The sequence below is a fragment of the Lampris incognitus genome, chromosome 20 (genome assembly GCF_029633865.1).
Source record: "Lampris incognitus isolate fLamInc1 chromosome 20, fLamInc1.hap2, whole genome shotgun sequence".
Taxonomy (NCBI): domain Eukaryota; kingdom Metazoa; phylum Chordata; class Actinopteri; order Lampriformes; family Lampridae; genus Lampris; species Lampris incognitus.
The window spans coordinates 27,642,034-27,657,771 of NC_079230.1; the positions used below are offsets into that span (position 1 = coordinate 27,642,034).

The window sequence follows — 15,738 nt, forward strand, 5'->3', positions numbered from 1 at the left end:
GCGTCCGGGGACCAACTCCAGTTATTTCTTCCTATTGCCTCGGTCAGGGGCACAGACAGGAGTAGTAACCCCAACATACATGTCCTCGATAATGGGCGGAAACCGGAGCACCCAGAGGAAACCCACACAGACACGGGGAGAACCTTTAAACTCCACACGGAAAGGACCTGGGACAGCCTGGGGTTCGAACCCCGGACTTCCCTGCTGTGAGGCGACAGTGCTAACCACTGGGCCACCATGCCGCCCACGCGTATGTATCGGTTAAGGCAAATGATATGGGTCATATTGGTACCCTGCATGACTGCCTGGCTGCTATCTAAGAATGGATGTCACTCACTCTCCTACAGCTCAGTTCAGACAAAACTGTTGCTGGTAATGATAAGAAGATTCATCTTATAAGTATTAACTGGAGTAAATACCCATCCGTCTGACTAATGTGACCTAGTGTTTAGTCTCAACACCCTTTATTATCGTTTCTTCCTGTCTGGGGGTGATTTAAGATGACCATTTTTCATGGGGTTTTTCTTCACCGAGCATCCTGTTCTTGACGTGATGTGCTTCATACCGTGCCGTGTTTCACGATACTGACAATCGTTTCTTGACCCAAAATAACACTCAGCTGGATTTTTTTTTTTGCACCCTCCTGTCATCTCTCACTTGTTTTTGGAAAAAGATTTTAAGACAAACAAGCCGAAGCCGCTCGAGAGGGAACATTTTTTGGTCTGGATAATAGCAAAATTGGTGGATTCTGGAGTCGACTGAACCCAGAAGTAACAGAAAGTAATCCCACGATGCTTTAAGGTTTCGGTAATTTACGTCTTAAACCTTTTAAGCAAGAAAGTTGTGAACTTTTCCATTTTAAAAGTCAGCTCTTTGAGCCCTAAAAAAAAGCCATACAAATGTTGCGTTGTTGCCGATTTTCCGGTGGGATTTACCCGTCTGCGCAAAACACAAAGGAGGCACGGAGAATTTTCCCTCTTTGTTTTGAAGATGATTTATTATTAATCGAGGAATTTTGGAGAAGCTTCCTTCGACCTTTCGCTACGCCACCTTTACTGCATGTCCGCTGATCTGACTCAGATGGCTCGGATAGGAACCATATTGTGTGTGTGTGTGTGTGTGCAGGTGATTAAACTGGTATTTCTAATGTAGGCCACGTGCGCTTACATGACGACCTTAAACGGGGTTAGATCCTCATAAACTTCCTCTTTGCTTGTCTTAATGCCGGAGAGAAAAAAAGGGGTTTATATTAAGTGTTGCTTTTATATCGCCGCAAAACAATTTCCCTGCTCGCAGTAACGGAGCTGAGCTGAACCGAGGCCCTCCTAAAACAGTCCTTTTTAGCTACCGAGTGAGGTCATCTTGTCACTGTGGCCAATTTTCCTTCTCGACATGTCCTTCTACCAATGTGGCTGCAGCTGTCCCATGTCACTGCTTTTCAGCTACTGCCAGTTATACGTTTTCTCACTGTCATATAATGGTGCGGCACGGTGCCGCAGTGCGGTCGCCTCACAGCAAGAAGGTCCCGGGTTCGAGCCCCGGGGTAAGTCCAACCTTGGGGGGGGGGGGGTCGTCCCGGGTCGCCCTCTGTGTGGAGTTTGCATGTTCTCCCCGTGTCTGCGTGGGTTTCCTCCCACAGTCCAAAGACATGTAGGTCAGGTCAATCGGCCGTACTAAATTGTCCCTGGGTGTGAATGTGTCAGATGGACCGGCGGCCTGTCCAGGGTGTCTCCCCCCCCGCCTGATGACTGCTGGGATAGGCTGCAGCAGCCCCGCGACCCCAACTGGGATAATTGGCTTGGATAACGTAATGGAATATAACAGTGATAGATTTTCTAACTTTAGTTAAATTGTCACCCTTTCTATATATAGAGTGTGTGTGTGTGTGTGTGTGTGTCTGTGTGTGTGTGTGTGTGTGTGTGCTGCTCACTGTGTTCGTCTCTCCTTATGTTTCGCAATCACTGCAAAGAAGACAAGCTTATCATCAAGGTGCTGTATCGTTTTAAGTCTCCATAATGCTTATTTCAAGATATTGGTGAAACTTTCTCACCCCGCTGATGGCTGTTACTGCTTGTTTCGTCATTATTAGACTTGTTACGAAGGATTTTCACTAGACAGGAAAATCCGTCCCTCCATAATCAGGGTCACAGGATGCTGGAGCCTATCCCAGCAGTCCTCAGGCGGCAGGTGGGGAGACACACAGGACAGGTGTGGTAAGATGGCGGCACGAATTCACATTTGCGGTGGCCTCACCCAGTACTGTCCATGCAGTGTCTTTGGCCGCATCTGTGTCTGAGCTTTGTCTTTTGTTTGATGGCTGGGAGAGCTGGCGCCGGATCGGCTGGGAGAGCGGGCCAGGCTAAGCTAACTGCTAGCCCATGCAGACCGGCGGTTCTGATAACACAGAGGGCGGTCTGGCGACAGCCTGATCTGACCTGATCACACCTAGGCACAATTCAGTACGGCCGATTCACCTGACCTACATGTCTTTGGACTGTGGGAGGAAACCCACGCAGACACGGAGACAACATGCAAACTCCACACAGAGGACGACCCGGGACGACCCCCCGAGATTGGATTACCCTGGGGCTCGAACCCGGGACCTTCTTGCTGTGAGGCGACTGCGCTAACCACTGTGCCACCGTGCCGCCCTATACAGGAAAATAAATCTTAAAATGAGAAACCTGATTTAAGGTAAACGTTCTTTTCTTAAAGTACACAAGTGAACAAACAACCTCGTCATGCAACAAGTCCACTTTATTGAAACAAGCAATCGTATCCGTCAGTAGGGTGAGGAGACCTTTCTAGCAATATCCTGGAATAAGCATCGTCAGTGGGAGTCCTCCGGGTGCTCCGGTTTCCCCCACCATCAAAAAGACATGTAGGTCATGTGACTCGGCCATACTAAATTGTCCCTAAGTCTGACTGTGTCGGCTCTGTGATGGACCGGCGGCCTGTCCAGGGTCAAGTCAAGTCAAACTTTATGTCTCCCTGCCTGCCGCCCAGTGACTGCTGGGTTAGGCTCCAGCATCCCCGTGACCCCGGCTGGGATAAGTGGCTGAGATGAGGGATGGATGGGAGGCTTAAAGGTACAGTCCATAATCTGATTTGGCGCTGTGGAGTACTGCGACAACAAGAACATGACACATCTCTCCATCAGGTCAATACTGTGTATTGTGTTTGCCTCAAAAGGAATTGAAAGCGACGCGGTGTCGGCTGGTTTCCTCATTTGCAAGTAATAAAGCAAACAACGTGTGCGCAGTCCAACCACAACAGCAGCAGAAGTGGGGCGGACGGCTGCTGTGTGCATCAGTTGCAGATTGCATCTTAAAAGGAGATAGAATGGCTTGATGAGATGGCCTTTTTTCTGCAGCGTGAGATATTGTATTTAGACATTTTGGGTTTTTAACACCTGTCTCTCCTCCCCTTTCCCTCTTTCCTGTTATCTCCTTCTTTACCAGCGTGTCCACCTGGGACGTACAAACCGGAGGGGACTCCCGGAGGCCTGAGCACCTGCCTGGCATGTCCCGACCCCCAGCACACCTCGCAACCCGGCAGCACCTCCATCCACGACTGCTTCTGCAAGCCGGGCTACAAGGCGGTGGGCTGGACTTGCCAGGGTAAGACCGCTTATCAGACCGTCTCACCATATGACATCACAGACAGCTGTTAGACGTATTTATCTCAGATCGCTGAAGAAACAGGCGGGGGTTATTCCTTTTTGGAAGGAGCCAGCAGCTGTTCTGGTGGGCGAGACTTCAGCACACCGCGTCTTGACTCGCGAATCCTGTATTGGAGAAACTGAAGTCATGAGTACCATGTTGGTGAATCGAAAGGATTAGCTACGGCGAAGGCTCCTGTCAAAACAGTGTCACAGTTTCGGCCCCTAACCATTAACCTTTAACCTCACCTTTACCCTAATCTTAACCCCTCATCTTTACCCTAATTTTAGCCTAAACTTGACCCTTCATCGAATATTAACCCCTGGGTGAAATGGCGTCCCAAAGGGAGTCCCGTATTTAGCGTAGCGGGGTAAACACAGCTGTAGTTAATGACATTATTGTTGGGTCTGTTTTTTTTTTTTTTTTTAGATTCCCCCCCTTTTTCTCCATAATTGTACTTGGCCAGTTACCCTCTTGTCCCGGTCGCTGCTCCACCCCCTCTGCTAAGTCGGGGAGGGTTGCATACTACCACATGCCTCCTCCGATACATGTGGAGTCGCCAGCCGCTTCTTTTCATCTGACAGTGAGGAGTCCCCCCCCCCCCCCCCAACAGGCTCCCCGACCAACCAGAGGAGGCTCTAGTGCAGCGACCAAGACACATACCCACATCCGGCTTCCCACCCGCAGACACGGCCAATTGTGTCTGTAGGGACGCCCGATCAAGCCGGAGGCAACGCGGGGATTTGAACCAGCGATCCCCGTGTTGGTAGGCAACGGGAATAGACCGCCACGCCACCTGGATGCCTCGTTGGGTCTGTTTGATTTAAGTGTGCTTATGAGCCGGCATTGACTAAAACTACTGACCGATGTCAATGCTGGACACCCAAATGTCTTTCGCTATGAAAGGCAGCTGTTGACTTGGTAAACCACACCGACAGCGTAGCTTTTCTTCACATCCGGGGGATGCCATCCACAGGGCTGATATTGGAGGTTACTGTGTTATGTTTACTCCCTGCAGCATTCGTGCAAGTGGATTTTATTATCCAGATTTCAACAGAGACTTACAAATAACTGCTGTGACCTTTCAATCGCAACACACTGATATATGGAGGTTAATCATCCAGGCCACAAAAGGTCCGTTTCCAGTGAATTAACAAACTGTTCTCAGAAGTGTTACTGTGAAAACAAGCATTTACTGTAAGAGCCACATCCCGAGAAGGTATCCGATTCCTGGAATCAGCGTGTCCCCTCCCATCTCCAATGATGACCCACTGATTCCTCAGCCTGGAGAGTGAATCTGACCTTTAACCTTCAACTGCCCTAGTTGTGTCTGTCTTTTACACACACACACCCTTGGCCTCTGCAGCGTTGTCTCTCTTATCTCTTTGTGAGACACGTGGACAAAAAAATTTCCTCGTAAAAATGTAGACAACACTTAGCACATATCAGAAAATCCCTAAAGGTTTAGACCGGAAATCTTGAAACAACTTAAATTGCGTCGATTTCAAGATATTCCGTCTAGTCTGGAGCCTAACAAGTTTAATTACACAATTATTAGACAAAAACACTTAGAGCAGTACTCCACAAAAAGTTTGTTACTTCTAAAAAGGTTTTTATAAGATAAAATAACCACACTGCAAAAAACATGAGCTTAAATACAAGAAATAAACACGGAATTTGAGGGGAAAAGTACTTAATACTAGTGAAATCATCTGTCCATGCAGCAAGATAACCTTACTTGACAAGAAATCTTAAATTAAGTTGGTTCCAGTCTAGAAATAAGTTGGCTCGGATTAGTGTTCAGAGGCTTGATGTAAGAAGAAAATGCTGGGTTTTAGATCAGATTACTTAAGATCAGACTTGCTACAGCACAGTAATACGTGAAATACACTGGATATTAGCAAGTAATTCTTTTTTTTATTATCTCTGATTTTTCCCTTTTTCTCCCAATTTAGTGGCCAATCCCTCCCTATTCTAGTTCAAACACCCACCCTCATACTGTATGCATTCGCCAACTGCCAATGCCAATTACTGCTGCTTCATCGAGTCCGGCCATAGTCGGATCTGATGAGACCGAGGCGCGAACCTCAGTCCCTAGTGGGCAACTGCATCAACACAAAGCCGACGCTTAGACCGCTACACCACCGCGTCAGGGGAGGGTCCCCCAGACACAGCCAACGCTAAACCATACACGTCAGAGCAGCTGGATGCTGTCAAAAAGATCAAGAGCTGTAAAGATTACTCCCAAATTCTTGGAGTTGGAAAAGATGCACATGGAGCAAATAATTCTTAACTCAGTTTTTTGCATTCTTAATTTTAGCACACTGAAAAAGGAACAAGAAATCAAATCACTAATTTAAGTGGAAGCTACTTAATGCTAGTGGAGTATGATTATTCTGTTACTCGAAACAAGTTGGCTCATCTTGAAATATGTAGGCCCAAACTTAAAACTAGTCCTTAATCCCAGAGCATACATTTTAAAACGGGAAACTTGATTTTACTGAACTCACAACCAGGACAAGTGGAATTTCTGTCGACATCTATTGACAGCTCTTTCCAAGTTTGAGCAATGAAAATCAAAGTGTACTTTCATTTCGTGATAGGTGAAGCAGGTTGGGTCATTGAATAAGAATGTATATATATATAAAGCCTTGTGTTATTCTTAAATCAAGCAATTGAACTTGAGTTTGTGTCACTGAATCTTGAAACAAGTTATTTTTTGTGAAAGAGAACGGTACAAATTGCTCCTCTAGCTAATGTAGCTTGTTTTAACAATAATCTACTCAATTGTAAGATTTCCTGACTAATTGAGGCATAAAAGACATATTCATGATCAATTTAAGAACATACCGTGAATTCAAAGATGGAAACCAGTAAATAACTTTTAAAACAAGATAATTAATCTCATATTTCCGGGTCTGAGATTTTAAATCTTGACAAGCACAGAAGAATTTGCAGTGATGGATAACTCAGGAAATGCTCTGAAACCATGTCGCGTCATAAACCTGCTAGTTTGGAAACGGCGTCTAAAATGCATCTTCCTCCTCTTCGTCTCCTCTTCACTCTTCCCTAATCCCCCGCTCTTCACCCTCTGTCTGCAGCGGTTTACTGCCCGGCGTTGTCTCCGCCGCAAAATGGCTTCTTCATCCACAACGTGTGCAACAGCCAATACGAAGCAGCCTGTGGTGTCAAATGTCAGCCCGGCTTCGACCTCCAAGGGACGGGGATCAGAGTCTGCCAGGCCGACGGTACCTGGTCCGGGACGCCCCCCAGCTGCAGAGGTGAGCACAAATAGATTAGGGCACAAATAAACAGGGTTGTATTAATTATTATGTAGTATGTACTGAGGTTCTCTGAACAAAGGTTGCAAAAGAAGGCTTCACAGTCAAGACTGACGGAAAACAGAGCGACGAGGTAACTCGGAGACAAGTCTGTGGCCAGTAGGTGAGAGGACTAGAGGAATGTTGGTGGACACTTAAAGGATAATACAGTTTTTTCTTCACTTACCAGTTTTCACGGGGGGGGGGGGGGCAGGAAGGGGCAGGAATTGAGAACCCAGGTGCAGATGCGGTCACAGGTGAAACCAAAGCTTTAATAGTAGGAAACAAGAAGGTATCAGGGACACACAAGGACACATGACGGTACCCTCTTGACAACCAGCGAACTGAACAGCCGAACTTAAACAGGACAGGAGTTGGGTATGTGTCAGGGCAGGGCTGGGCAGGAGACACAGGAAACAGGGCTGGGGTGGTTGGAACTGGGAGCGGCCATGACATGGTGGAGATTTTGGATGTGGGACCGCCGCTGACATTCAGCATGGACCGTAGAACCGGTAGGGCCGGTGGGGCCCAGGCCCTGCCTACTTTTAAACATCAACCATGGGAAAAAAAATTCAAATCCATCTGTAACCACATATATTATACACTGCTCCCCTGTGCGCCCCCCACAGCCTATCAGAGAGCAGTAAATTCTGTCATCTAAAAGTATTGGCTGAATGTGACATGTGACGTTCACACCAGCGCTGCTCCCTTCATACCGTTAACCATAAACCGCCACTTCATCCTTTGGTTTTCTAGTTAGCTTTTACTTAATAATGAAGCACCAGAGAATGTTGGAAGGGGGACAGCTGTCACTCCAGCCGACCACGAGACCTTAGAGGAGACTTCCTGTGACAAAGCTCTATTGCCAGAGGTGCACAAGCTGTTGAAGCTGTCCTACACCATCCCTATATCAGCTGCCAGTGCTGAGAGGTCTTTCTCCTCCCTTCGTTGTGTAAGAACATATCTGAGGTCAACGTTGACCCAAAACAGACTAAATAGTTTGATGTGTGTGTGCGCGCATTTTAACTAGATTGTTTAACACAATCTTGGAAAGTGAGAGGATGCCTGAGGAGTGGAGAAGAAGCATACTGGTACTGATTTTCAAGAACAAGGGTGATGTGCAGAACTGTAGCAACTACAGAGGTATAAAGTTGATCAGCCACAGCATGAAGATATGGGAAAGAGTAATAGAAGCTGGGTTAAGAGGAGAGGTGATGATCAGCGAGCAGCAGTATGGTTTCATGCCAGGAAAGAGCACCACAGATGTGATGTTTGCTTTGAGAATGTTGATGGAGAAGTATAGAGAAGGCCAGAAGGAGTTGCATTGTGTCTTTGTGGATTTAGAGAAAGCTTACGACAGGGTGCCGAGAGAGGAGGTGTGGTATTGTATGAGGAAGTCGGGAGTTGCAGAGAAGTATGTAGGAGTGGTGCAGGATATGTACGAGGGAAATATGACAGTGGTGAGGTGTGCGGTTGGAATGACGGATGGGTTCAAAGTGGAGGTGGGATTACATCAAGGATCGACTCTGAGCCCTTTCTTGTTTGCAACGGTGATGGATAGGAAGATGGGTAAGATCAGTTTCCGTGGACGATGATGTTTGTGGATGACATTGTGATCTGTAGTGAGAGTAGAGTGCAGGTGGAGGAGAGCCTGGAGAGGTGGAGGTATGTACTGGAGAGAAGAGGAATGAAAGTCAGTAGGAGCAAGACGGAATACCTATGCGTGAATGAGAGGGAGGACAGTGGAATGGTGAGGATGCAAGGAGTAGAGGTGATGAAGGCATATGAGTTTAAATACCTGGAGTCAGCTGTTCAAAGTAACGGGGAGTGCAGGAGAGGGGAAGAAGAGAGTGCAGGCAGGGTGGAGTGGGTGGAGAAGAGTGTCAGGGGTGATTTGTGACAGAAGGGTACCAGCAAGAGTTAAAGGGAAGGTTTACGAGATGGTAGTGAGACCAGCTATGTTATATGGTTTGGAGACAGTGGCACTGATGAAAAGACAGGAGGTGGAGCTGGAGGTGGCAGAGATGAAGATGCTAAGACTTTCATTGGGAGTGATGAAGAAGGACAGGATTAGGAAGGAGTATATTAGAGGGACCGCTCAGGTTGGACGGCTTGGAGACAAAGCAAGAGAGGCAAGATTGAGATGGCTTGGACATGTGTGGAGGAGAGATGCTGGGTATACTGGGAGAAGTTTGCTGAATATGGAGCTGCCAGGGAAGAGGAGAAGAGGAAGGCCAAAGAGGAGGTTTATGGATGTGGTGAGGGAGGACATGCAGGTGGCTGGTGTGACACAGGAAGATGCAGAGGACAGGAAGAGATGGAAACGGGTGATCCGCTGTGGCGCCCCCTAACGGGAGCAGCCGAAAGTATTAGTAGTAGTAGTAGTAGTAGTAGTAGTAGTAGTAGTAGTAGTAGTTGTAGTTGTTGTCATCCGGCACAATAACAGACGGAGATAGTTCTTCAGCGATATTTGAAGAGCAGTGGTGAGTTTGACATTTCTTTTTAAATTCTATATGATAGGACTCGTTCTTTAGTCGCTTCATAATGTGTTGGCTGTAATATCATGAGGATCGTATAAAAGGCTCTGGAAGGCAAGTCGGCTCAAAGTCGGGGAGCGAGAGGGGGGTGGCGGTGTGTGTGTGTGGGGGGGGGGCTGACTAATTCCAAATGCATTCCGCGGTCCATGGTTTACGACAGTCTGTTTTGCAGCCATGGAAAATGAGTGTTAAACATGTTTCAACAAGTCCGACGTGACACAGCCATCCCATAATAGTCAGATGAGTATTCAGCCATGGCAGCAGGTTGACTAGGATTTGGATTTTACACGGTAGCTTATGTAAAGGGGGGGGACGCGTGCACTTTAAACAAAACTGTGCACGTGGATGGATAGCTATGGTGAGTGTACTAGGCTGCTGATTCCTGCAGGTTGAAGCAGGAAGTAGCTCTGCAGGGCGCTGGACACCGATTCCTACTGGACATTTCAGGTCATAACTTTTAACCTGATCCTTCGTTTTCACCTCCAACCACGTGGTGTAGGTAATCGGATTAAACTGGTCTTGTTGAGACCAGTTTAAGCTTTAGATTGTGGAGAAGCCCGTGAGGAAAATGACACCGGTTGTACAAAAAGAAAAAAAAAATTTCTACTACGTGAATATTTGTCTGTCAGTCTTTAACAATAACAAAATCTAAACCACCACGTTGAGCCACACGGGACCACACAAATGCACACCACCCATGTCGGAGTACACTCGCAGCAGCCGTCTAAACGAAAGTTCAGCGAACTCCACCCGGGGCCGCCTACTTCTGCTGGTTGTGCCCCTTTTAAGGCATGATGTAATGTGCGCCTTATATGTGACCTAATTTCGCCTAATTTGCACTAATTTGAAGCAATCACTGGCGCCTCCTATGTAATTATTTTCCGTTTCAACACTTTGAAGCAAGCCGAACGAGCCCAGAACCAAAACCCGCTCGCTCGTCTTTCCCGGGTGGGCGTCGCTGCAGCCAAACACGTGTGAAAGTGTCGCGGCGAGCCGGCTTTACGTCCAAGATCCACGGTTCACGTGTCTTTCACTGCCAAGGTCGACGCTGTGCTGCACGGTCACACAGGAAGTGTCGGGTGGCGCTTCTGTTCCCGGTCGTCTCCTGTTTCATCCCTTCTTCTGTTCATCGGAAGTCTGTTCTGTGCCCTGCAGTACTGTTCCTGTGGTACCCTGTACTTTTTTGTCAAGTTTCCCCCCCCTGGAAGATGCAGTAGAAGTCACGTGCTTCACTTTCGCAGGAGGTTAAAAAGCAAAACTCAGGGGCAAGATTGAGGGGACGCCAAAGGTTTCCTAATAACCATCCATCTGTCATCCAAACCACTTATCCTGCTCTCAGGGTCGCGGGGGTGCTGGAGCCTATCCCAGCAGTCACTGGGTGGCAGGCGGGGACACACCCTGGACAGGCCACCAGGCCATCACAGGGCCCACACACACACACACACACACACACACACACATTCACACCTAGGGGATTCACCTGACCTACACGCAGACACGGGGAGAACATGCAAACTCCACACAGAGGACGACCCGGGACGACCCCTAAGGTTGGACTACCCCGGGGCTCGAACCCAGGACCTTCTTGCTGTGAGGCCTCCATGCTAACCACTGCGCCGCCATGCTGCCATAATAACTGTCACAATCCTTAAATAATGCGTCAACTGTTTCCTCGGTGCTGTCATGGCACCAGAAGCGACACGCCATTAAGAAGAAGAAGAAGAAGAGGAGGATGAAGAAGAAGAACCACCTGGTGAATGAGAGTGTAACATTTTGGCAGTTATAACAGAAAGCTGTGCTGCAGTTGTGTTAATAACACCACGTTACGGACACGTATTCAGTAACGTGTGTGGTACTGACATGTTGCTATTAGCTTTGACCTCGCACTGCACCTGAACACACACACACAGACACACACACACAGACACACACACACACACACAGGCGCGTGTGATTGATGTTAGCAGGCTGCTGCACCGCACGCGGCTCACGCGAGGCCTCGTTAAAGTTCGGGCCGCCATTAAAGCGGCCGGGCCTCGCCGCTCGCCGGGCCTCGCCGCTCGCCGGTCCTCCGAGCCTTCATAAACATTTCATGCGCCTCGTCAATCGGCCAATCAGGGAGAGACACGAGGCGTCGTTTGTTGTAGCAACTGGCCAAGAGCCTCGTTTAAAAAAAAGAAGAAGGAGAAAATAAATAATAAAGAGAATAAAAGGCGGGAGAGTGTGTGGGGGAGTGTGCGTGAGAGCGTGTGTCGTGTCGGTGTGTTTGAAAGGTTTATCACACTGCCCCGAGATCATGTGTGTTTAGACTGAGGACTCAGCATCTGCTGGCCAACTACTGCTGTCTGACAGCCCAGATGTGTGTGTCTGTGTGTGTGTGTGTGTGTGTGTGTGTGTGTGTGTGTCTGTGTGTGTGTGTGTGAGAGAGAGAGATAGAGAGAGAGTGAGTGAGTTCAGACAGAGAACAAGTTGTGCGTGAGAGAGAGAGTTCAGATGGAGAACAAGTTGTGTGTCTGTGTGTGTGTGTGTGTGTGTGTGTGTGTGTGTGCCAGTGAGAGAGAGAGAGAGGGTGTTCAGGTGGAGAACAAGGTGGAGTAAGACAGCAGGAGATGGAAAGAGAGGAGACTCTACGTAGACTGTCAGGAAGAAAGCTAGACTGGAAGGAACAAAGAAAGAAAGAAAGAAAGGGTAGAAGAAAGTGAAGAAGGAAGGAAGCGAAGAAGACAAAAAGACCAGCGGCTGAAGGAAGAGAGCGAGACGGAGGTGGAGGGAGGAGAGATACAACGCAGATACACGTGCACCGACCGAGAGGCAAAAACGAAGGAAAGCAAACGACAGGAGGGAGGAGAAGAAGGAAGGCAGGAAGACGAAGACGAAGGGAGCAGAGATTGAAGGTGGAGATGAAGAGCGTGAGGAGACAGAACCCAGACCGACAGATACTCATGCACAGACCGAAAGACAGGCGGGAAAAGAAGAAGAAAGACAGGATGGAGGAGTAGTAAACACCAGCTATCGTGGAACAGGAGAGAGTAACCCATAAATCACACAGATAAGGAGACCCCCCCCTCCCCACTCCCCCACCCAAGTGTCTGGTTGTGGAGAGGACTCGCGCTGCATGTGGGTGCATACAGAGTGTGTGTCTGTGTGTGTGTGTGGGGGGGGGGTCTTACAGTAAGTCTGTTTAGCGCTGGGTTGGACCTCCCAGTCTGTCGAGCCCTTGGGTTGGGGAGGGGGGACTCCTTCAAAGTGCCCGTGTCTCGTTGGGCGGCGGTGAGAAGCAGCCCGCCACACACTCCTCTAGACCTCAGCATAACTGGGAGCAGACACACACACACACACACACACAGACACACACACACCACTGTTTCCTTTGGTATGGGTGTGTTTTCACACCACGGGGTAAGTAATGGTTCCCGAGGAACCATTACTTGTCCTGGTCGCTGCACTAGCGCCTCCTCTGGTCTGTCGGGGCGCCTGTTCGGGGGGAGGGGGAACTGGGGGGGAATAGCGTGATCCTCCCACGCGCTACGTCCCCCCGGTGAAACTCCTCACCGTCAGGTGAAAAGAAGCGGCTGGTGACTCCACATGTATGGGAGGAGGCAGGTGGTGGTCTACAGCCCTCCCCGGATCGGCAGAGGGGGGTGGAGCAGAGGCCGGGACGGCTTAGAAGAGTGGGGTAACTGGCCAAGTACAATTCTGAGAAAAGGGGGGAGGGGAGGTACAATCCTTATACCAAATGTAAACCAGAAGCTCGCCCTGCTACCAAAATACACAACACAAGATGGGAGGCAGGTGTCACCCCTAGAGTGATTGACAGGTCTGTTAATACAAGCGCTGAACAACAACTCCACCTTGAGTTTCTGACCTTCTCTGGCGCCGTGAAAGGTTCGCTCACATCGCTAGTGGTTGTGAACAGCGCAGTAAGACAGACTCGTGTTTTCAGTTACGATCAGCTGAAATAGACACAAAATGCTCGTTTTAAATGTGAAACATCAACTTTTCTGCGTTGATGCTAATGATGCACCTCATTTCTGCGTGGTCATGACCGTTTGGGCCTTTCAGCGAGTGGGGCAGTCGGTGTAAGTAGCGTGTGGAAAGTTGTCAAAGTTGGTCAAACTGTGATTCATTTCCTGCAACACTTGTTGGTGTGTTGTGTGTCGTGTGATGTGGTGACACGCCTTCGCCTCTGGCACGCCAAACCGGACAAAACCAACCAGCCACACATTTCTAAATGACGGCCTTTCAGCTGTCGGTTTGCCACTTCCTTTCCACGACTGGTGCGCACCTGTCTGTCCATTCATCTTTCCTCATTTGTCGTTTTGTTTGAAGACAGCGACTCTCCTCACGCTCTCCTCCGTCCCGTTTCTTCGAGTCTTTGCCTGCGTTGGAATCCCTCTCGTCGTTCGACTGCTTCATCTGCTTTTTGTTAATCCCTGCTTCCTTTTTCCCTGTCTCGTCTCATCTCGTCTCATCTCATCTCATCTCATCTCATCTCATCTCATCATCAGCCGCTCCTCTGGGGTCGGGTCACGGTGGCAGCAGGCTAAGTAGGGAACTCCAGACGTCCCTCTCCCCAGCAACGCCCTCCAGCTCCTCCTGGGAGATCCCCAAGGCCTTCCCAGGCTAGATTGGACACGTAGTCCCTCCAGCAAGTTCTGGGTCTACCCCGGGGTCTCCTCCCAGTTGGACGTGACTGGAAAACCTCCAAAGGAAGGTGCCCAGGAGGCGTCCTAATCAGATGCCCAAACCACCTCAATTGGCTCCTTTCGATGCGAAGGAGCAGAGGCTCTTCTCCGAGCTCTCTCCGGATGTCCGAGCTCCTCACCCTATCTCTAAGGCTGAGCCCAGACACCTTACGGAGGAAACTCATTTCAGCCGCTTGTATCCGCGATCTCACCCTTTGGTCACTACCCAAACCTCATGACCATAGGTGAGGGTTGGAATGAAGATTGACTGGTAAATTGAGAGCTTTGCCTTCCGGCTCAGCTCCCTCTTCACCACAACGGTCCACATTACTGCTGATGCTGCACCAACCCGCCTGTCAATCTCCCACTCCATCCTACCCTCACTCCTGAACAAGACCCCGAGATACTTGAACTCCTTCACTTGAGGCAATAACTCATCCCAAACCCGGAGGGAGCAATCCACCATTTTCTGGTAGAGAACCATGGCCTCAGACTTGGGAGGTACTGACTCTCATCTCGGCCACTTCACACTCAGCTGCAAACTGCCCCAGTGCACACTGGAGGCCGTGTTCTGATGAAGCCAACAAAACCACATCATCTTCTTTGTTTATGAAAATAAAATGTTTTTTTTTCTCCTGAGGTTTCCCCTATCTTTTATATACTTGTTTGTTTGAGGGTTTTTTTTCCTGACGGGGTTTTTTCGGTGCAGTTTCTCCTCATCTGAATTGGGGGGTCAAAGGTCGGAGGGCGTCTTCCATTGTGGTTTACTGTATCCACCTGTTTTTGGAGAACATGAGGTGAAGGTAAAGCTCACTGAGACTCTTAATGTGACTTAGGCCGAACAAATAAAGGTGATTTGACGTTTGTCTGTCTCGACTGTGAAGCTTTGTGACTCATGCTGTTAAAGTACAAATAAGGTTAATACAACTTAAGAGTAGTGCTGGGCAGTATGGGAAATATTATCACCATCATCACGGGAAATTCAACACAACAACGTTGATATTAAACATAATATCTGCTTGTTATGCAAAAATACCCTGTTTTAAGAATCCAGCTGAGGCTCATGGCATTAACTGGTAATGTAAAGTATGATATCAAAATAGTTTTCAGATAATACTCCCTCAAATGTTTTGCACCTCATTTCATGAAAGAGATTTGGCAACAAATTTTTGTTGTCATCAGTTCAGACAACAAAATTGTTTATCACAATGTGACAAGATCTGAATTTCATCCGGTTACAATACCGTTGAAAGACACTAAACAATAATATTGAGTTATTGCCCACACCTGCTCGAGTCATCATAATCACCTTTTTGTAACCCAGGTTGTAATTTTTTTGAACTTCCAGTGCGCTCCTGTCCGGCTCTGTCACGGCCCCAGCACGGCTACCTGAGGTGCAGCGACGGCGGCGCCTCCTACAGGGCGCAGTGTGAGGCGGGCTGCATGCGCGGCTACCGGCTGGAGGGAGACTCCAGGCTCACCTGCCAGGCCAACTCCCAGTGGAGTGGAGCCCTACCTCGGTGTGTGGGTAAGC

The 15,738-nt window shown here is 48.7% G+C and overlaps 1 protein-coding gene across 1 annotated transcript in view; it reads left to right on the forward strand.

The window, feature by feature from the left end:
• svep1 (sushi, von Willebrand factor type A, EGF and pentraxin domain containing 1) overlaps positions 1-15,738 on the forward strand; it is a 164,898-nt gene that overhangs the window by 58,261 nt on the left and 90,899 nt on the right. Inside the window, 3 exon segments of the mRNA XM_056300497.1 lie at positions 3,462-3,620; positions 6,764-6,943; positions 15,553-15,732. Coding sequence (XP_056156472.1) covers positions 3,462-3,620; positions 6,764-6,943; positions 15,553-15,732 — 519 coding nt within the window.